The sequence below is a fragment of the Neoarius graeffei genome, chromosome 3, assembly GCF_027579695.1.
Source record: "Neoarius graeffei isolate fNeoGra1 chromosome 3, fNeoGra1.pri, whole genome shotgun sequence".
Classification (NCBI taxonomy): Eukaryota; Metazoa; Chordata; class Actinopteri; order Siluriformes; family Ariidae; genus Neoarius; species Neoarius graeffei.
In genome coordinates, this window is record NC_083571.1 from 13,046,529 (window position 1) to 13,068,304 (window position 21,776).

The following is a 21,776-nucleotide window of genomic DNA, read 5'->3' on the forward strand; positions in this document are numbered from 1 at the left end:
TATGGGATAATGTCTATGTACACTTTATACAATTATTTATAGTTCACAGTCACTTATCATTTTCATTTAATCATTTCGATGACTTCTTCAGCCTTTTGGCCAAAGACAAGAGCTTGTCAGTCCTCTCTCTGTTTTTTATACCAGCATCGATTTCACGTACCTTTGCTTCGTCTCGCTTGTCAATTGTATTCGGCATTTTGAGTAAAAAAGCCGATACGAAAGAGAAACGTATTTTTGAAGAGCAGCGATGATGAACATGTGCAAGTTTCGATAAAATAGAACAGATGCGGGTACTTTTGTAAGAACTATTATGATTGGCTATCATGCTCTCATCAGTGATGTTTTGGCCAATTACATTGTAGATAACACGTATTCTACCGCGAGACTAAAGATGGCGAAAATGTAAACATGTAACATCATCGTAGGAATGAATTACGCTTGAGTATCACGAAGGAACATACCCCAACCCCCCTCAATAAATGAAAAAAAAAATCTCAACGGATTTGGCATAATATAAAAAGGTTGATTTTTACTCAAAAAGCAGAAATACGCCAAAAAGCGGAAAACTCTCATCCCTGAATCACTGCTAAGTTAACGTTTTCTGTAAGACATGATTTAATATGAGCTACCTTTTTTTGGCTGATGATGGAAAAACTGTTTTTAGCTTCTATAACACGAGTGGTAACAGGAAATAATTTCTCAGATGTTCCACAATATTAAACATAACTATAAATGGATTAAAACAAACGTTTAATTAATTTAAAAAAAAAAAGCCATCGTTGATGAAAATCGTTTTGACAGAGGAGGAAGAAAACACCTTGTACAATATTATACCAAGTACTCAGCGTGTAATGTAACACAACATACAGTAGGGATACGGTCACGACCTTGAAGTTGATTATTTACCCATAACAACATGATCCGGGGTGTTTTATTCATTCAGAGGAACTCACATACCTCTCACCTTCATTCCTGAGGCATCGACTCGCTGCACTCCACCTGCCAAAACCAAGGCTACAGCCAACTTGACCACATACATCCCAAACACCTGGGGGCACAAACTCATCAGAATCTGGTTCCTGCCTTCAGATTGTCAGAACAAGGAAAGAAAGAGAAAAATGAGAGTTTTGGATAGAAAAATCAGAGTTTGAATGTCTTCACACTCGCTATGTAGCGACATGGAGTTTAATAATCGGTTAATACAATATATTTGGAATTAAAAAAATCATTAATTTTACACCTAAAATCTAAGGAGGTGGGAAGTAAGTTGAGCTGAGTGCTATTATTAACGGCTAATGCAACAATAAAAACGTGATGTGCTTTAGCAATGTATCCAGTTTAACACTACGAGTAACTTGTTTAATAGTTATATAAACTAATAATGATTTCCTAAATCTTTGCACCCATTCAGTGCATATGCATTTACATCATTACAACAACCCCTAGTGCTGTGAGGAGGGAATAAGGATGTAGAACGATTTAGAAATAACTAAGGGTTTGATAAAGGTGGGATGGACTTCTGCAAACTCCTAAACTAAATGTTAGATAGTTGTTACAGTCTGACAGGAATCATGCATCCTTTTTTTTTTTTTTGGAAGACATGTTTACAATAAATGTACATTAATATCCCCCGCAGGCAACTCGGCCATAACTCTGGTAAAATGCTAGCCTAGTAAACTAGACCCACCCGCCTAGCGGCCAAAAATATTTTTGCCTACGAGTGGGTCTAGCCTCGCACCATATCAACAAAAACACCCCGGGCATCAAATCGTGCCCGCCAATCACAACGCAAGGTTTTTGTTTGAATTCTTTGGGCGGGCTTTTGCAGGAGTGACGACAAGGCTGCGCGACGCTGGAGAAAGCACAACAGGAAAGATGGCTACCGCTAGTGAACAGCGCGCGTTTGACTCCGCTTTGGAATCAGTTTTAGAAGAATTAGACTTGGAGTTTTTGTTGAAACATGAGCAGGAAGAGGCTCTCCGCTCATTCCTTTTCAAGAAGGACGTTTTCGCTGTTTTGCCGACCGGCTATGGGAAAAGTCTGATCTACCAGCTGGCTCCGCTCGTAGCCAAAAGGATGGGGCTAGTTTGTGCAGTACGAAGAATTAATAAACAGCTTTGAAACATTACTTTTTGATTGTTTCTTATTTTCCCATTATTTTAAATTTAAGGGAAATTATTTCACCAAACACCACTAAATAAAAACTCTCAAAAACAGTTTAAGCAAACCCTTGAAAAACACTTGAAAAAAAATAAGAGTTATGTGGTACAGACTCCAAACTTGTGGTCATTATCTCCAAACTTCTTAATATCTAGAACCTGTTTATTACGTAATACGCATTTTGAAAAATTATTTATTTCAAGGCCTCCCCTACTGCTTTCTGTCGCTCTGATTACATCACAGTCACTGTTGCGCTGATTGGTCAGAGCGTTGGCCTATACGCACAGAGACAGTTTGAAAGACAGCGGGTTGTTCCTCCCACACCCTTCGGAAATGTCTACGGATCGAGGCCAGACTAAATATTCACATTTAGTCTGGCTTGCCAGGCTAGTAAAATGCGACTGAATTGAACAAAATTGCAAGATGCGTGTTACCGATATATAACAAAGAATCCTGTCAAGTTTCGTGAAATTCCTCCAAAAATTGTGAGAAGAGTTGATTTCAGAAGGTGAGTACCCTTCCCGGGACGGACGGACGGACGGACGATTACCATGACATAATCCCCCTTCGGGCCTTTCGGCCAGCGGGGGATAAAAATTGTGAGGGAAGTTGATTTCAGAAAGCAAGCACACCTTGATGAAATTGCCAAAGTACAAGTTTGTTAATATTCAAGAGCATAACTCTGGTAAAATTTGCCCAAATTAAACGAAATTTCAATATGCGTATAACTGTCATATAACAAAGCCTGTTGCCAAGTTCGGTGAAATTCCTCCACAAATTATGAGAGGAGTTGATTTCAGAAGAACGTACACCTTCATGAAATTGTCAAAATAGAAAATTATTTAATCAAGGGTCAAAACTCTGGGAAAATTTTCACAAACGAAATTAGATCGCAATATGCATATTACCGTCATATAACAAGGCCTTTTGTCAAGCTTCGAGAAATTCGTCCAAAAATTGTGAGAGGAGTTGATGTCAGAAAGCAAACACACCTTCATGAAATTGTGAAAGTATAAGGTTGTCAATCAAGGGCTGGAACTCTGGAAAAATACGACCGAATTTAATGAGATTCCAATATGCGTACTACCGACATATAACAAAGAATCCTGCCAAGTTTGGTGAAATTCCTCCAAAAATTATGAGAAGAGTTGATGTCAGAAGGAAAACACACACTTATGAAATTGTCAAAGTATCATTTTGTTAATCAAGGGCTGTAACTCTGGTAAAACGTGACCCAGTTTAACAAAATTACAATACGCATATTACCAACATATAACAAAGATTCCTGTCAAGTTTCGTGAAATTCCTACAAAAATTGTGAGAGGAGTTGATTTCAGAAGGCGAGTACCCTTCCCGGGATGGACATCGCCACGACATAATCCTCCTTTGGGCCTTTCGGCCAGCGGGGGATAAAAAAACAAATCTTAGTCTTCGGCACATGGAAAGCAAAGATGGCTTTAAAAATGGTGAAACTGAACTTTTCCTATATTAAAAAAAAGTGTTGTAAGTAGTAATAAACTAAAAGTTAGCATGTGATGAGACAAGAATTTCCATTAAATTAAAAAAAAAAAAAAATCCCCACATCTCCAGTCTGAGGTACACTGTTGAGTTTTCTAAGGAAATTAGCCAGTAAGGTTTTCTGAGTATCTTGGAGAACCTGCTACGGTTCGTCTGGAGATTCTGACTCTTAACTCCTCCTCTGCTTTTGCAGCTAAAACCCGACAGACTTCGGCCGAATCCCATTTCACCCCTTGGACCAACCCCTTGGCCCTTCCCCTCCATTTTGCGCGTTCACGTGAAGGGGTAGGGGTATCCCAATCCCAGTTAACGCGGAGGGGTAGGGGAAGGGCTCCTGTACCCCTCCAAACGGAGATTTTCCTGGAGCTGACTCCGAACGAAGGGGTTTGAGTGATTTCCCACAATGCCATGCGGATTTCAGCGAGATTTCATGCGGATTTCAGAAAGATGGCGGTTCCCGCGGCGAAAGATTGTCATAAATGTATTTTCTCCATTATTTACGTGTTTTAAGTTGTTATCCAGAGGAAACACGCTGCTTGATTCGCTTTCGAGCTGAGAATGAGCAGCGATTTCTGAAATCCAAGCTGCTGCTAAAAAGCTTTGGGAGTGAGTATTGTTTTCGGTTGCTTTACTGCGTACGTTTTGTTCTGTTATTCTCGCTTTTATTGTTTACATGAGTGTTCTGACACCTCATTCTGTCGGATGTGGTGCACGAAGCGCCAAAGATATCCCATTCAGTGGTGTTAGTTAACAAATCACACCCTGCCAGCAGAGATTTCTGGTTCTGGCTCTGACTGTAGCGGCTGGTCGCAGCCAATGACGCATTTGGTCGCGTTTTGCTAACGTAAACGCTGACGGAGGTACGCGATGACGTATGCGATCGTTGAAGGGCTATCCCAATACGTAAGGGTTGAATTTCAAGCCCTATCCCTTGTAGCTCAGTTTCAAGGGGAAGGGCCAAGGGGAAGGCGGAGGGGAAGGGGGAGGGGTAGAAATTAGAATTGGGATTGGGCCTTCATTATGTTGTTCTGTCTGAAAAGATGTCCGTTTTATAAAGTGTTGCATTCTTTACTGCCATGCAAACGTTTTTCTCTAACATTTAATTTAGTTGGAAAAGTACTGCTTGGAAATCTATGAAGGTTTTTGTGCTGACTCGATAATGCAAAAGCTACAGAATGAACATCTACCACAAAAGTTGTATGAAAGAAAATTAGACTGCTGTATCTATAAGCATAGACGTACAGTATACAGAGATTGATGTGGATGGGGGCGGGGTCTTTCTGGATGAGACCACACCCACTGGGATAGATCTGTCCCATCAGTCAGAAAAATACTTTGTAATAATTGGATTAATTAGGCCAATTCCAGTGGATCCAGCTGCCTACTTTCCATTATTTTTTAGTTTTATATACCGTACCAGCCAAAAGTTTGTACACCCCTACTCGACTCATTTATAGGTTTTTTCTGTATTTTCTACATTGTAAAACAGTACTGAAGACATCAAAACTATGAAATAACATCTGGGACGCATATGGAATTGTATGTCCAAAAAAAAAAAAAAGTTTGATAGTTTAGATTCTTCAGCGTATCCAGTGTGTACCTTGATGATGCTTTGCACACTATTGGCAATATCTTAACCAGCTTCATGAGGTCGTCACCTGGAATGCTTTTCAATTAACAGGTCTGCCTCGTCAAAAGGTCATTAGTGGACTCATTTCTTGCCTTCTTAATGCGTTTGAGATCAGAGTAAATAATAAATAATAAAAATACCTTATAATAAATAGCCCTATTCCATAACTGTAGTAATCCATATTATGTCAAGAACCGCTCAACTAAGTAAAGAGAAACGACATCCATCGTTACTTTAAGACAAGAAGAAGTGTCTTTTAATGAATAAAAATAAAGAAAAAACACTGAATTAGAAGGTGTGTCCAAACTTTTGGTTGGTACTGTATATTATTTAAATATTTAGTGTCACATTATTTTATATATATATATATATATATATATATATATATATATATATATATTACACTCACACACCCGCTATAGGGTTCTGCTTGTGAATTTCCCAGAATTCCTCAAATTCCTTCTGAAAGTCCTCTAGCGCTACTGCTGCTGTGGATTGATCGTTGTTGATTTCAATGTAGTTGGCCTTCAGCACAATCTCCACATCACAGCGAGAGTCCTGGTACAGTGGCTTCCAGCGCTGACACACCACCCCATACACCGTAATATCATCTCCTGGAGGGGAAAAATAAACAAAAACACAAATAACCTGTGATGCTCTCAGTGAAGATGAGGTTATGGCATTGCTAGCAAGCATTTCATTCTACGTGTATCCATTTCATTCTGCACATATCCATTCTTATGGCTAAAAGGATGTGGTTTTCCCCAAACTGTTGCCACAAAGTTGGAAGCGCACAAGTGTATAGAACGTCTTTGGATGCTGGAGCTTTACAATTTCCCTTCACTTGAACTACGAGGCCTGAACATGTTCCAGCACGACAATGCTCCTGTGCACAAAGCTCCGTGAAGACATGGTTTGCCAAATTTGTACTGGAAGAACTCGACTCGAGGGTCCTGCACAGAACCCTGACTGAACACCTTTGGGATGAACTGGAACGCCAACATCAGTGCATGATCTCACGAATGCTCATGTTGCTGAATGAACACAAATCCACGCCCCAAAATCTAATGGAAAGCCTTCACAGAAGAGTGGAGGATATTATAAGAGCATCTGGAACGGGATGTGGATTTGTTCAACAACCAGGATAAGCTAGTAATTACATAGTAACTAACTTTTTTTTTCCCCCTCAAAGATGCAAATAGTGGCATCGTTTTTATTATATGACGTGAGCACAATATCACTCGCTGGTGACTATGCCATAACTCTGGTAAAATGCGATTGAATTGAACGAAATTGCAAAATGCATATTAGCGACATATAACAATTTTTTTTTTTTCACGGTCCAAATCCTGTGCTCTGATTGGCTAGCGAGTGGGTCCATATCCTATGGTACGGACCCCGGTTACGGACCTCTGGCGACTCGCTCGTTCACAACAAACAAACAACATAGTAGAATTTTTTGTCAACATTTATCTTTTTTTTAAAAAAAAGATTTATTCGTAAGATTATCAAAAATCTTATACATTTTTGCCAGCATGTCTCAGGAGCATAGCATTAATTTTACATCGTGGATAGCGATAACGACAGTCTTCACAGCGAAAGCGAGTTTTACTACCCTGAGGAAGAAGAAATTTAAAAAAAAAAATTTCAGGAGAAAGCTAAAACCTGTAATTTGCTAACACTGAGCAAAAACATGGCTGAATCCTGAATGACTCCTATTTGCATAAATAGGGAACTACGTAGGCGGCAAAATGCAGTTTTTTTTCCTGCCATGGAAGTGCACTTGTATACCGAGGAGAAAGCGATTTGCATTACAGCCGTGAATGAGGATTCAAAATGGTGGCTCGGCTCGGTTTTCCCTTTCGGGCACTCTCGTTTTCTGTTAGAATTTGGTAAAGAAAAAATAAATATATTATTTACCAGCTTAAGGTCGGTCCGTATGGTGAAATACCGTGGCCTCGGCCCAGAGGGCCTCAGTCAGTACTTTCAAGACCTCAGTCACGGTATTTCACGATATGGACCTCCCAGCTTGTAAATAACATATATGAATTCTGTCAAGTTTCCTGAAATTCTGCCAAAAATTGTGAGAGGAGTTGATGTCGGAAGGCAAGCACACCTTCATGAAATTGTGAAAGTAAAAGGTTGTTAATCAAGGGCTGGAACTCTGGTAAAATGCGACAGAATTTAACAAAATTACAATATGCGTACTACCGACATACAACAATGCCTTTTGCCAAGTTTCGTGAAATTCCTCCAAAAATTGCGAGAGTTGATTTCAGAAGGAAAGCACACTCTCATGAAACTGTCAAAGTATAATTTTGTTAATCGAAGGCTGTAACTCTGGTAAAATGTGACCGAATTGTACGAAATTGGAATACGCGTATTACTGACATATAACAAAGAATCCTGCCAAGTTTCATGAAATTCCTCCAAAAAAGTGAGAGAGCCGTTGATTTGAGGTGGTGAGCACCCTTCCTGGAACGGACGGATGGACACCACCACGACATAATCCTCCTTTGGGCCTTTCGGCCAGCAGGGGATTAAAAAAAAAATATGTAAAATACTCACTCACTAAAGCTCACATCCCCAGATGGATTAAATGCGGAGAGTGAATTTCACTATGCTCTAATGTACGTGTGATGAATAAAGGCTTAAAATTCCCCAAATTTCCCCCAATGTATGCTACAGCCTATTGTCTTTTTATTAAATCATTAAATAAACATGACTTATTGGATAAAACTTTCTTTCTAATTAGTACGAGTACTACAATAAAGAACTGTGCTCATTACAAATGAAAAATGTTAAAATGGTATTAAATATTACATTTTCACATCTTGAATGTTAAAATGGGAAATGAAAATATTTAAAAAAGTTGTAGTATTAGGTAATATCTCCGAGTTCAAGTTCTTATCCACTGACTGAAACACAACGTTAACACATGAACATTGCACATGGTGTTGGCTAAAATGCTCACAAGCACTTTTTTTTAAAAATCTCACCTCTGTTCAAAAAGGTAGTCGCAATGTTTCTCCTAATCCCTGATGTTAAATTGTTTAAATTAAATAACTTGTACAAGGGCAAAGATCTCAGGAATGACACTGCATTAATCTGGAGCGAACTGGGCTTGCAGCGTTGTTTACCTGATTTGCAGCTGTCCACCAGATCGTCTTCTAAAATGAGCAGCATGGAGCGAGGGATGCTGCCCACGGAGAGTCTCTGGACCTGCAACCAGGCATCATAACCCCTTTACTCAGGAGGGCATTACATTCAACTGTCATTAAGGCTGTTTCACAATCTTGGGTGTCTTTTTGAATAGCACCAACTAACTCCTACAACTAGATCCTGTGTGTGTGTGTGTGTGTGTGTGTGTGTGTGTGTGTGTGTGTGTGTGTGTATACTGGAGTTTCTTATACATCATTTTACAGGGACACACCATCCCTACCTACAGCAGTAATGTCTCTTATAAGGTCTTATAAATACGTTTAAGAGTCAAATCCGGTCTCAGTTTTGACCTTGTAGTCATTTCATTTAATTCTACTTTAATTATTACACTTAGATTTTACTGGTTAAATTCAGAATTGCTTTTTTTTTTTTTTAGCACTAATTAGGTTTTACTCTGGGATGTATACAGTACTTTCATTCACAGTAGAAAGATATTTAAGTGCAAGTTATTTTTTTTGTGAAACTAAGTGCCTCTGACAGGAACCTTTGTCTGTTAAAAACTTCCTCTCTGTAAATCACTCACCATATGATGAGGTTGTAAATGATTATCTAACCCTCTGGGGTCTGAGGGTATTTTCTGGCACTCTAATGATTTTGGCATGCTCTGATTTTGTTGTTAATTTCAACAAATCTAAGCAGTATTTTCAATGTCATATGACTTTTTTTTGTATTCAGCACAAGTTCAGCTACAATAATCTCTCTGTAATATGTATGTCATGATTGTATTTTAAAAAATACCAGATAAATGTTGTAAAAAGCAGTTTTAGAGCTGTGTTGGAATATGTAAAAAACCATGACCTTACCCATTGCAGGGTTTTTTTCTAGAAAAATTTAGTATGAGGGCGCTCACCATGGCGAGGGAGCGAAGCAGGGGGGCGGGGGGATGGTGCCGGTTGTCCGTCCCCCTCTCTGCCGTGCGAAGCCTTTGAAAAATTGAGGCTACAATGGGACATTCTGAGGCTATCTGAGAGGGAAATTGTAACAAATTGTCTGTCAACATTGAAAAAGAAAGAAGTAATCTTCTTCTGCCCCGGACAGTCTTTGGCTTTCTTCCGTTTCGTGCCACGGGATGACATCTTTAAATGCCCAAGTGTCAACAAAAACAACTTGCGAACAATTCTGTCAAAAACTCCCACGCCGGTGGGTGAAAGGTCATTCAGTCTCGAGAAATCTCGCTCTATAAGTCAGCTGACCTTGTATGTAACCCATGTCAAATCTCACAAGAGCAGCCGCAACAAGTAAACAACTAAACAACATGGCGCCTCAGTCTGGAAAATGCCAATTCGGATTGTTTTTGCACCGTCTGGCGGTGTATCTACTATGATTGGAATATTTTTGGAGTAATTATAACGTATTTGATGATCAGACACATTGTCACGTGGTGTTGCTGGGATGTTTTCACGGAGAAAAGATCGCATGTTGTGCAGTAGCATATAAGTGCATGGCCTAAGTGTGATTTGGGGTTCAATCGGCATTTCGGTAAGGGGGCGCACACCGAGAGTAAGAGGGCACAACGCCCCTGTTCCCCGGTTTAGATGAAAGCCTGCATTGTGCTGAACTGTTTTGGTCACTTGAGGTGATTCTGTTCAGTCTTAGGAATGGATCAAGCACAAAAAAAAAATCTGCTCCATTGATTTGGACAATTAACTGGTCATTAAAAAATGTATATCCTATTGTTTTGGGATAAAGGGCTGGCAGTGGGAAGGGTATTCAATGAGAAGAGTAAAAATTTCCATTTCATTCAATGAGAAGAGTGAAAAACCCTCCCACAGCCAACTCTTAATCCCGTCAGGTCAAGTCACAATGGGTAAGGTCATGTTTTTTCACACATTCCAACACAGTTCTAAAACTGCTTTTTACAACAGCTTCATTTATCTGGTATTTGACTCGATTCAGTGTGTCTTGAAATTAACTCTTGTACTATTTTACTCAGTTCAGAGCCACAACCTACTCGGTTACATAATTATTCTATAATTTTGCTCCCACTCCAACTTTTACTCTCTAAACTCAAAATACAGAAAAATTAACCATTTTTGAGGAAAATACTTTTAACTCTGGAAAAACTGCTCAGTCGTTTTTCCTGTGTATGCACTACAGCGCACACACATCAACCGATCTGCTCATCAGAAATAGAAGAAATATTTACACTTACTCGAGTTGATCTTCGGCTGGATCGAGTCAAAGTTAAAAAAAACAAAAAAAACAAAACACCACTCATCATCAGTGTCGCAGTTCTCAAGATTGAATTGAATCACTGTCCAGAATCATCCAAAGCGCATAAAATCCGTGTGCCATCTCACAACAAGTTTTAGCGCCAAATAACCTAAACTATATCTAAAAGATTTGGTCCTGTTTACAGTGGGCGTGCCCACCACGAAAGAGAAACCAATCGAAACCAAAAGAGTGAAAAAGTGATTATTATGCTGTTACCATGTGAATAGTCTTTTATGAATGTGTACGTGGCACTCAGCGCTCCGACTCCGGTGTGACTGAATAAGGCTACATCCACACGACAACGGCAACGAGATGTTATTAAAAAAAAAATATCGCGTCCACATGGGCAACGGATCAGTAAAATATCAGGTACATATGGCAATGCAACGCTTGCTGAAAACAATGCAATACACATGCCACACCTCTAGGGGCGCTGTAAGACGGTCCCATCGGAGACACCAGAACAATAGAAGTAGTAGACACATGCGCATAAACCCCTTCTTCTACCCAGTGTGCACAGATCTATGCCGGTGTGAAGCACTGTCAGGAACAAACACACAACAAGAAGAAGATGGGTGCGACTACGCGAGGAAATCGTGCCTTCTGTGTGTACAAATTAGTTTTATTAGTGTGCATAGTTTTATATAACTTACTTTTCTTATTGTGTGTGAACATTTTGAAAAGCTTTTTTATATAATTTATATAACTTTTTATATTGTGTGTGAACATTTTGAAAAGCAGTCTTATCCAATAAAAAAAAAAAAAGAAATTCAAGAAATGGTTCAGTTACTTGTTTATTTAAAAGAAAAGCTGTATACAAAAGTGAATGCAATGCAGTGGTTCATACAAAACAGCGAGAGTGCTGCTTGTTCTAGTCATGTGGTTGTGACGTCATCGTAAACAAATCTGTTCTACTCATCCAGACGACTTCGCAATGGCGCCGTTGCCAGATTTTTCCACTCTTGAACCCGTTCTCAAAAGATTTCGTTTTGGGGCACCCAAAACGCCGGTGCCGTGTGGACGCCAGGCCGAAACGATAAACAATTTTATTAGATTCACCTGAATCCATTGCCGTGTGGACAGGGCCTAAGGTGACAAGTTTTAAGTTTCATCTAATTTAGATAATTTAAAAGCTATAATATTTGACAATGGGCACATAGGAAAGTGTAAAGTTTGTCAATATGTTTATCATGCTTGTATGATGATAAACTCGAAGATATTTATTTAAAATACATGACCTACTCATTCTAAACCTGTTGAGCTTCGCTGGCGGAGCTCTCAACCCCAGAGGGTTAAGAAAATATTTCTCTCTTTTGAAACAGAATACTCTGTTGCTGCTAAAAAGAAAAGGGGAAAAAAAAAACATGACTTGAAACACATGTGAGACACATTTGATCTGCAGCAGAACTTCACGTAGTTGAAATGTGAGGCCATCAAACAGTGTCCTCTCCAGAAAACCACAAGGATCACCACCACTTCAGTTGTTATTACAGTAACCACTGTGTACAATCATCGCTGCACAGGATTTGAAAATTTGTAATTAACATAGATTATATCCATTTCAACAGTTTTTAATTTCGTATCCCTTACTCTTGTGGACTATTAGTTAGGTGGTCAGTTTTAGAAACATGCTACGTGCCGGCTTCTCACTACAGGTAACATGCGCAGGATACGACCTGTAGCTCTGAAATTCTGCAGTTCATTTCCATCTCAAAAGGTCATTTTTGGCAGCAGAGAAACATAAAAATCTGAAGTTTGAATTTTGGACTATTGTGGATGTGATTGTCAAACAGCCCTTTTAAAACCACTGGTACGGAAGCCGCGAGAGGCCCTTCATATAATCTTTTTTTATTCACCTTGTTATCCCGAGATAACGACATAATTAATTCAGGATCTCGAGAAAACAACACAACTAATTTGAGATCTCGAGAAAACAAAACAATTATTCCGTGATCTCGAGAAAACAAGACGATTATTCCGTGATCTCGAAAAAACAGCTGAGATTTCTAGCAGAGCTGCGCCCCCCTGTGGGTCAGACAACGAAGACTTAGAAATTGGCGGACATGTAACAGAGCAGAAATGGCTTTTTACGATGCCTTGAGAGAGAGGGGGGTCCCAGAGAAGATTATTCCAGACATTCTAATGACCAAAGTTGTGTCTATACAGAATGAGAAATAGCCCCAAAGTCAGCATATCACAAGTCTCTTGGCGCACCTGAATGAACCATTTCTCAGCTGTTTACTCGAGATCATGAAATAATTGTTTTGTTTCTCGAGATCTCGAATTAGTTGTGTTGTTTTCTCGAGATCCTGAATTAATTATGTCGTTATCTCGGGATAACAAGGTGAATAAAAAAAAAGGATTATATGAAGGGCCTCTCTCGGCTTCCGTACACTGGAGAAGGTTAGACTTTATTTAAAACGCCTCATAATAAATCTACAATTCACAACCACTCGATTTCCCCAGAACACCTCTCTCTCGCCCGAGGTCCTGACCTGCTCTTGGATCTTGATTTCCTGGTAGTCTCTGCAGGATGACGGCGGGGTGTCTGCTTCTGTCAGGCAGGTGAATTTGAAGGAGCTGCACTCGTCCTCACTGGGGCAGCGGCTGGGTGGCGTGAAGCTGTAGTACTGCTCGAAGTCGGCCTGCACGGAGAACACGTGTCTGCACTTGTTGCACATGTAGTCCCGCTGGTACTCCAGCACTTTGGTCATGCTGGTGCGGATGACGGTGCCCGTGACGGACAGGAAGTGACCCACGTCGCGGGCTTTAGGGATGTGCTCTCTGGTCATCTCAGGACACATGGGCAAACCTGGAGTTTCAGACACGGTGGATGAGGGACAATTTTGGCCAAGTATAAAAAAGTGGGTTGCATTTAGAAATTATTAAAATGATTAGAATAAAACATGCCATGCCATCCACGGCGGCGTTTCTGTAAAGAATGGCAGGTTTAAGAGCTGCACCGACAGCACAGGTTACTCCACTTACCCTCCACAAAGACGGCATTGAAAAATGGAGCTGAGAGATCATTCACATCCAGGGCTCAACTTGAAAATCATCTCAAACATTTACTATTATGAGAAGGTTAAAGGCGCAACAGTGGCAGCTTGGTGATGCTGGGACTTGAACTCATGACCTCACAGAGACTGTGATATGTACTTGAATATAAATCAATCAGTTATATTGAGTGTATAAAAACATTTTTAGACTGAGGTGTGAATAATTGAACAAGCGAGTGAGGTGATTTGTCTGTAATATAGTTTTAAAAACAGTCCTTGTCTACATATCCATTATTCACATACAGTGGTGCTTGGAAGTTTGTGAACTCTAGAATTTTCTATATTTCTGCATAAATATGACCTAAAAAAAAAAATCATCAGATTTTCACAAGTCCTAAAAGTAGATAAAGAGAACCCAGTTAAACAAATGAGACAAAAATATTATACTTGGTCATTTATTTATTGAGGAAAATGACCCAATATTACATATCTGTGAGTGGCAAAAGTATGTGAACCTTTGCTTTCAGTATCTGGTGTGACCCCCTTGTGCAGCAATAACTGCAACTAAATGTTTGCGGTAACTGTTGATCAGTCCTGCACACCGGCTTGGAGGAATTTTAGCCCATTCCTCCGTACAGAACAGCTTCAACTCTGGGATGTTGGTGGGTTTCCTCACATGAACTGCTCGCTTCAGGTCCTTCCACAACATTTCGATTGGATTAAGGTCAGGACTTTGACTTGGCCATTCCAAAACATTAACTTTATTCTTCTTTAACCATTCTTTGGTAGAACGACTTGTGTGCTTAGGTTCATTATCTTGCTGCATGATCCACCTTCTCTTGAGAGTCAGTTCATGGACAGATGTCCTGACATTTTCCTTTAGAATTCGCTGGTATAATTCAGAATTCATTGTTCCATCAATGATGGCAAGCCGTCCTGGCCCAGATGCAGCAAAACAGGCCCAAACCATGATACTACCACCACCATGTTTCACAGATGGAATAAGGTTCTTATGCTGGAATGCAGTGTTTTCCTTTCTCCAAACATAACGCTTCTCATTTAAACCAAAAAGTTCTATTTTGGTCTCATCCGTCCACAAAACATTTTTCCAATAGCCTTCTGGCTTGTCCACGTGATCTTTAGCAAACTGCAGACGAGCAGCAATGTTCTTTTTGGAGAGCAGTGGCTTTCTCCTTGCAACCCTGCCATGCACACCATTGTTGTTCAGTGTTCTCCTGATGGTGGACTCATGAACATTAGCCAATGTGAGAGAGGCCTTCAGTTGCTTAGAAGTTACTCTGGGGTCCTTTGTGACCTCGCCAACTATTACACGCCTTGCTCTTGGAGTGATTTTTGTTGGTCGACCACTCCTGGGGAGGGTAACAATGGTCTTGAATTTCCTCCATTTGTACACAATTTGTCTGACTGTGGATTGGTGGAGTCCAAACTCTTTAGAGGTGGTTTTGTAACCTTTTCCAGCCTGATGAGCATCAATGACACTTTTTCTGAGGTCCTCAGAAATCTGCTTTGTTCGTGCCATGATACACTTCCACAAACGTGTTGTGAAGATCAGACTTTGATAGATCCCTGTTCTTTAAATAAAACAGGGTGCCCACTCACACCTGATTGTCATCCCATTGATTGAAAACACCTGACTCTAATTTCACCTTCAAATTAACTGCTAATCCGAGAGGTTCACATACTTTTGCCACTCACAGATATGTAAAATTGGATCATTTTCCTCAATAAATAAATGAGCAAGTATAACATTTTTGTCTCATTTGTTTAACTGGGTTCATTTTATCTACTTTTAGGACTTGTGTGAAAATCTGATGTTGTTTTAGGTCATATTTATGCAGAGAAACAGAACATTCTAAAGGGTTCACAAACTTTCAAGCACCACTGTAACTAATAAATCAGCCTACACCGGATTCTGGTCACGTTTTGATGAGAGGATACAAATTGCAGGAGATCTGGTGTTATAGTCATATTACACTGACGCCTCAAGAACTGAAATTATATACATTATTTGGACACGAGTGTTTTACTGGGAAACACACCACTCATTTTTCATACGAGCTTCTTTTCTTTCAAAACAAAATCACATGTTGGCTTGAAGATATAATGTTTATCTTCTCGTGTTGAAAAACTCGCATTTTTCATACGAAATACATCACGGATCTGAGTGACATATTTAAATAATATTGGCTGGCGTTGAGTGGTCTATCCGATATATTCCGTTCAGCTAGCATGATGCTGAACGAGTCAAACTCATGAATGGAATATATCTGATATACCACCAAAAAAAAAAAAAGCCATTAAGCTCTGACGTGTTGTCTTGACAAGGCCACACCAATTCGATTAGTTGGTTCTCGGAATCGCCGCTTGAAGAAAATGCAAAATGGAAAAAAAAAATCGAAATCGACTGCAGGTTGAGGTCACGTGACGTCAAAAACCAATCAAGTCGCCCCTTTCACTTTAGATAAAGACTTGTGGAAGAAACGTGGCTGTGGAGGGGAATCCTACAAAGCCTGTTTGTGATTGTTAGGATATTCAGCGAACAGAAGCGTAAAATCTTTGACAGGTGTGTTGAAATTCAAGAGGGAGAAAACTTTGTACAGTTGTACTCAAGATGCCGTGAGCTTGTTAGCCTGCAATGTGCCAACATGGACAATGACTCTGTGGAGGTGGGTTTGATTTATATATTTCATTGATTGATGTGAGGGGCAAACAAAAAATCATTCGAAGTATTTAGCCATCAGATGTTCAATTGACTGTAATTCAATCGTTTATTTAGCCTATCTGTTTACTGGTTTGCCTGATAAAAGACGTGCAGCCAGAGCTAGCCCTTAATGCATACGGGTGGAAATAAGAAAAGCTATTAAAAGAGCCATATGAAATGTGTAACAATAATGTATTGTCTTTGTTTTGTTTCTCTATTATGAAAGCCCTCTATTTCCACTGATAATTTTACCATTAGAGCATTTTTTTTTATTTTATTTTTATTTCGCACGCTCGCTTCATATTTTTCCTGAAAAAATCCGAGAACCAACTAATTAAATTGGTGTGGCCCAACCATGCAATATCGTAAACCATATTCAGCGCTCATTCTCCATTGGGTAGCATGGCGTAATACATGTAGGATAAGCGATATGTGAACAATATTGCATGCTATCGAACCAAATGAATGAAACCTGTTAGAAGGGAATAGAACATGTTTTTACTCCATGGAAAAAAAAAGTGTCTTGTACTGTATGTATAATAGTTCCTGATATTTCACTCTGATGACATCACTCCCAGTGGGACATCAGATGGTCTTATTTCTGATAAAGAGAAGCTGTACAAAATGCTAACTTCCTGTTCAAGAAAATGTATTGTCCTGAACTGGGTAATGGATAAACCTCCTTCTAAAACACAATGACATAAGGTCATAATAGAATATTATCATTAGATGATCTAACATGTACCGTATGTTGCATGATAATGTCTTTCATGAATTATGTTATACATTGGACTGGACATTGCAACTATATTTACAAGGTTTACATCCTGCAGATTGGAATGGATGGTGCATCTAACTACCCGTTACCTACTTCTATGTTAAATGAAAAACCCTGCAGTGTAATTTACACAGGAAACAAATGCTTATTACTGATAAAAAGTCAGTCGATCAATAAAAATTGGTTAAGATTAGGTCACACTGACTAATTAGATTATACTTTGAGAGGAAAGAACAAACTCTGCTTGACAGAAAATATCTGACAAGTACAGACAACAGCAGCAGCAGCAGTCGCAAGTGGGAATGGGATTTAAAAATAGATACAGTGGGGCAAAAAAGTATTTAGTCAGTCACCAATTGTGCAAGTTCTGCCACTTAAAAAGATGAGAGAGGCCTGTAATTTTCATCATAGGTACACTTCAACTATGAGAGACAAAATGAGAAAAAAAAAATCCAGAAAATCACATTGTCTGATTTTTAAAGAATTTGTTTGCAAATTATGGTGGAAAATAAGTATTTGGTCAATAACAAAAGTTCATCTCAATACTTTGTTATATACCCTTTGTTGGCAATGACAGAGGTCAAACGTTTTCTGTAAGTCTTCACAAGGTTTTCACACACTGTTGCTGGTATTTTGGCCCATTCCTCCATGCAGATCTCCTCTAGAGCAGTGATGTTTTGGGGCTGTCGCTGGGCAACACGGACTTTCAACTCCCTCCAAAGATTTTCTATGGGGTTGAGATCTGGAGACTGGCTAGGCTACTCCAGGACCTTGAAATGCTTCTTACGAAGCCACTCCTTCGTTGCCTGGGCGGTGTGTTTGGGATCATTGTCATGCTGAAAGACCCAGCCACGTTTCATCTTCAATGCCCTTGCTGATGGAAGGAGGTTTTCACTCAAAATCTCACGATACATGGCCCCATTCATTCTTTCCTTTACACGGATCAGTCGTCCTGGTCCCTTTGCAGAAAAACAGCCCCAAAGCATGATGTTTCCACCCCCATGCTTCACAGTAGGTATGGTGTTCTTTGAATGCAACTCAGCATTCTTTCTCCTCCAAACACGACAAGTTGAGCTTTTTCCAAAAAGTTCTATTTTGGTTTCATCTGACCATATGACATTCTCCCAATCCTCTTCTGGATCATCCAAATGCTCTCTAGCAAACTTCAGACGGGCCTGGACATGTACTGGCTTAAGCAGGGGGACACGTCTGGCACTGCAGGATTTGAGTCCCTGGTGGCGTAGTGTGTTACTGATGGTAGCCTTTGTTACTTTGGTCCCAGCTCTCTGCAGGTCATTCACTAGGTCCCCCTGTGTGGTTCTGGGATTTTTGCTCACCGTTCTTGTGATCATTTTGACCCCACAGGGTGAGATCTCTCGTGGAGCCCCAGATCGAGGGAGATTATCAGTGGTCTTGTATGTCTTCCATTTTCTAATAATTGCTCCCACAGTTGATTTCTTCACACCAAGCTGCTTACCTATTGCAGATTCAGTCTTCCCAGCCTGGTGCAGGGCTACAATTTTGTTTCTGTTGTCCTTTGACAGCTCTTTGGTCTTGGCCATAGTGGAGTTTGGAGTGTGACTGTTTGAGGTTGTGGACAGGTGTCTTTTATACTGATAACGAGTTCAAACAGGTGCCATTAATACAGGTAACGAGTGGAGGACAGAGGAGCCTCTTAAAGAAGTTGTTACAGGTCTGTGAGAGCCAGAAATCTTGCTTGTTTGTAGGTGACCAAATACTTATTTTACCGAGGAATTTACCAATTAATTCATTAAAAATCCTACAATGTGATTTCCTGGATTCTTTCCCCCCATTTTGTTTCTCATAGTTGAAGTGTACCTATGATGAAAATTACAGGCCTCTCTCATCTTTTTAAGTGGGAGAACTTGCACAATTGGTGGCTGACTAAATACTTTTTTTGCCCCACTGTAAATAAAATATTCAGACCGTTCCTTTAAAGTAAAGCAGCACAATTCCGTCTGTTCAGAATACAACATTTCAGTATAACAAGTATGACAATGTAAAAACAATAAACCAACACTACGCTGCATAATTATGTCCACTAGATGGCACTGTAAACTCCTCTATGGAGAAGAGAAGCTCTTGGCCTTGAAAATGAGACCACAAATTGGAGGGAAGGAAGAAAAAAACATTACAAAAATTACACGATTCTCTGCTTCACTGAAGGCAACAGCAAATAAAGCAACCCTGAAAGTATTTTTAAAAGGTCAGTGCTGTTTAATAAATGAAAGCAATGCCTTAACAACTTTAATTTGAGGGAGATAAGAACAGACACAGTTCCCTTGTGCCAAATAAATGTGCAGGAAACGGTGATGCAAGGATGTCTGGACTTCCTGATCCGTCATATCTGTAAGTGTACAGAGGGTTTCTGTAATTACAGGTGACATATATCCTCTCCATCCCACGTGCCCAGAAACAGACGCAAAAGGGGAGGAGAGAAAAGAAGAGGAAGAAAAAAAAAAAGGTCTGCTTCATTGTGATTCAGTCCAATATTTTACCACACAAACAGCACTGGGGATAAAAGGCCTCTCTCTGTTCCTCCTACAAGGAATCTTAAAAAAATAAAAAAAATAAAAATTCCTCCTCACTCTTTTGGGTGTTTGTCTCTGCTTCAGCAAACCTCATCCCTGCAGATCAGACTGAAAGTCAGATGGAACAATGCCCTTCAGTGAAGGCTGGTTAAAACAGCGCTTGTCCTCTGTACAAATCAGACCCGAGCTGCTGTCTGATAACCGCCTGCTTGCGCTCTCTCTTTTTCTGTCTGTGTGCTATTTATAGATCGTCCATTATGTTCTCATCATGTCCCTGAGTGAAGAACAACCTGCGGCTATTTTCAGTCCGATTGTACACCAGCTCATAACGGTAAAGGTAACAGTATTTTATAAAAGCCGTATGACGCAGGCACAGAGCGAGTAATTTCCTCCATCTGAGCTCCATCTCTAGTTACAGGAGCTTGATTTTCTACAGTAGGGGTTGAATCTTTTCACAGTATTTCGAAAAGCTCCATCTCTCCCCGAGTCTGGCTGAAACTAGAGCGGGCTAGTTATATATGATAAGATAAATGATATAATGATGGAGATTGTTATGAATTACATCACATCACACTTTTTCAAAGAGATCAGACATTTTTATTGTTTAATATTTTCAATTTCTTTTGTAATATTTAAGAACTGCTACAGTTGAAACATTTCAAGTCAAGTTTATTTGTATAGTATGGAAGCCGAGAGAGGCCCTTCATATAATCCTTTTTTTTATTCACCTTGTTATCCCGAGATAACGACATAATTAATTCAGGATCTCGAGAGAACACAACTAATTTGAGATCTCGAGAAAACAAAATCGTTATTCCGAGATAACGACATAATTAATTCAGGATCTCGAGAGAACACAACTAATTCGAGATCTCGAGAAAACAAAACCGTTATTCCGAGATAACGACATAATTAATTCAGGATCTCGAGAAAACACCACAACTAATTTGAGATCTCGAGAAAACAAAACCGTTATTTCGAGATCTCGAGAAAACAAAATTATTTCATGATCTCGAGTAAACAGCTGAGAACTGGTTCATTCAGATGCGCCAAGAGACTTGTGATATGCTGACTTTGGGGCTATTTCTCATTCTGTATAGCCATTTCTGCTCTGTTACATGTCCGCCAATTTCTAAGTCTTCGTTGTCTGACCCACAGGGGGCGCAGCTCTGCTAGAAATCTCAGCTGTTTTCTCGAGATCATGAAATAATTGTTTTGTTTTTTCGAGATCACGGAATAATTGTCGTTTTCTCGAGATCCTGAATTAATTATGTCGTTATCTCGGGATAACAAGGTGAATAAAAAAAAGATTATATGAAGGGCCTCTCTCGGCTTCTGTAGTATAGCGCTTTTAACAATAAACATTGTCGCAAAGCAGCTTTACAGAATTTGAACAACTTAAAACACGACCTAATTTTATCCCTAATCTATCCCCAATGAGCAAGCCTGTGGTGACGGTGGCAAGGAAAAACTCCCTCAGACGAGGTGCTACGCACTTCCTGGTTCCCGAGTTGTTTGCGACGAGTCTTTTCCGCGAGTGTTGGCGTTAATTACTAATCTTTAAAAAAAAAAATTCTACAAATAATTTTCCAGTATCCTCTTCATTTTTTTTTATTGTACTTTGGCTTTCCTTTTTCCGTTTTTTTCCCCCTCTCTTTTTTCGGAAGAACACCGAGACCGGAAGCTTTCTTTTTTTTCCTCCTCCTGTGCAAAGACCACAAGCGGAGGCCAACCACATCGGATCTGCTTTAATATCAACAGATCTTCGATTAAGGTACGCAAATCCTTTCATCATGGCACACCTTCAGCCTGTTCAGTGTGCTGAGTGCAGGATGTTTAGTCATTCTTCCTCCATCGCTAGCGATAGCTTTATTTGTGATAAGTGCAGATTAGTTAGCTCTCTGATGGAGAAGATTATAGTGCTAGAAGCGTGTATCCAGGCTTTAGAGGTCAGTGAGAACGAGAACAGCAGGGAAGAGAG

At 39.8% G+C, this 21,776-nt stretch overlaps 1 protein-coding gene across 6 annotated transcripts in view; it reads right to left on the minus strand.

The window, feature by feature from the left end:
- The window catches only part of mcm9 (minichromosome maintenance 9 homologous recombination repair factor), a 92,178-nt gene that overhangs the window by 32,107 nt on the left and 38,295 nt on the right, over positions 1-21,776 (minus strand). For 4 of the 6 annotated variants that reach the window (XM_060916423.1, XM_060916419.1, XM_060916420.1 and 1 more), the window contains 4 exons: positions 13,240-13,556; positions 8,449-8,530; positions 5,722-5,922; positions 958-1,083 (listed from right to left, as the gene is read on the minus strand). In XM_060916423.1, the coding sequence (XP_060772406.1) occupies positions 958-1,083; positions 5,722-5,922; positions 8,449-8,530; positions 13,240-13,548 (718 nt within the window). In that variant the 5' untranslated portion in view covers positions 13,549-13,556. Of the gene's footprint in view, positions 1-957; positions 1,084-5,721; positions 5,923-8,448; positions 8,531-13,239; positions 13,557-21,776 lie in introns of those variants that run through there. The other 2 variants (XR_009654286.1, XM_060916424.1) reach the window with 2 other exon arrangements.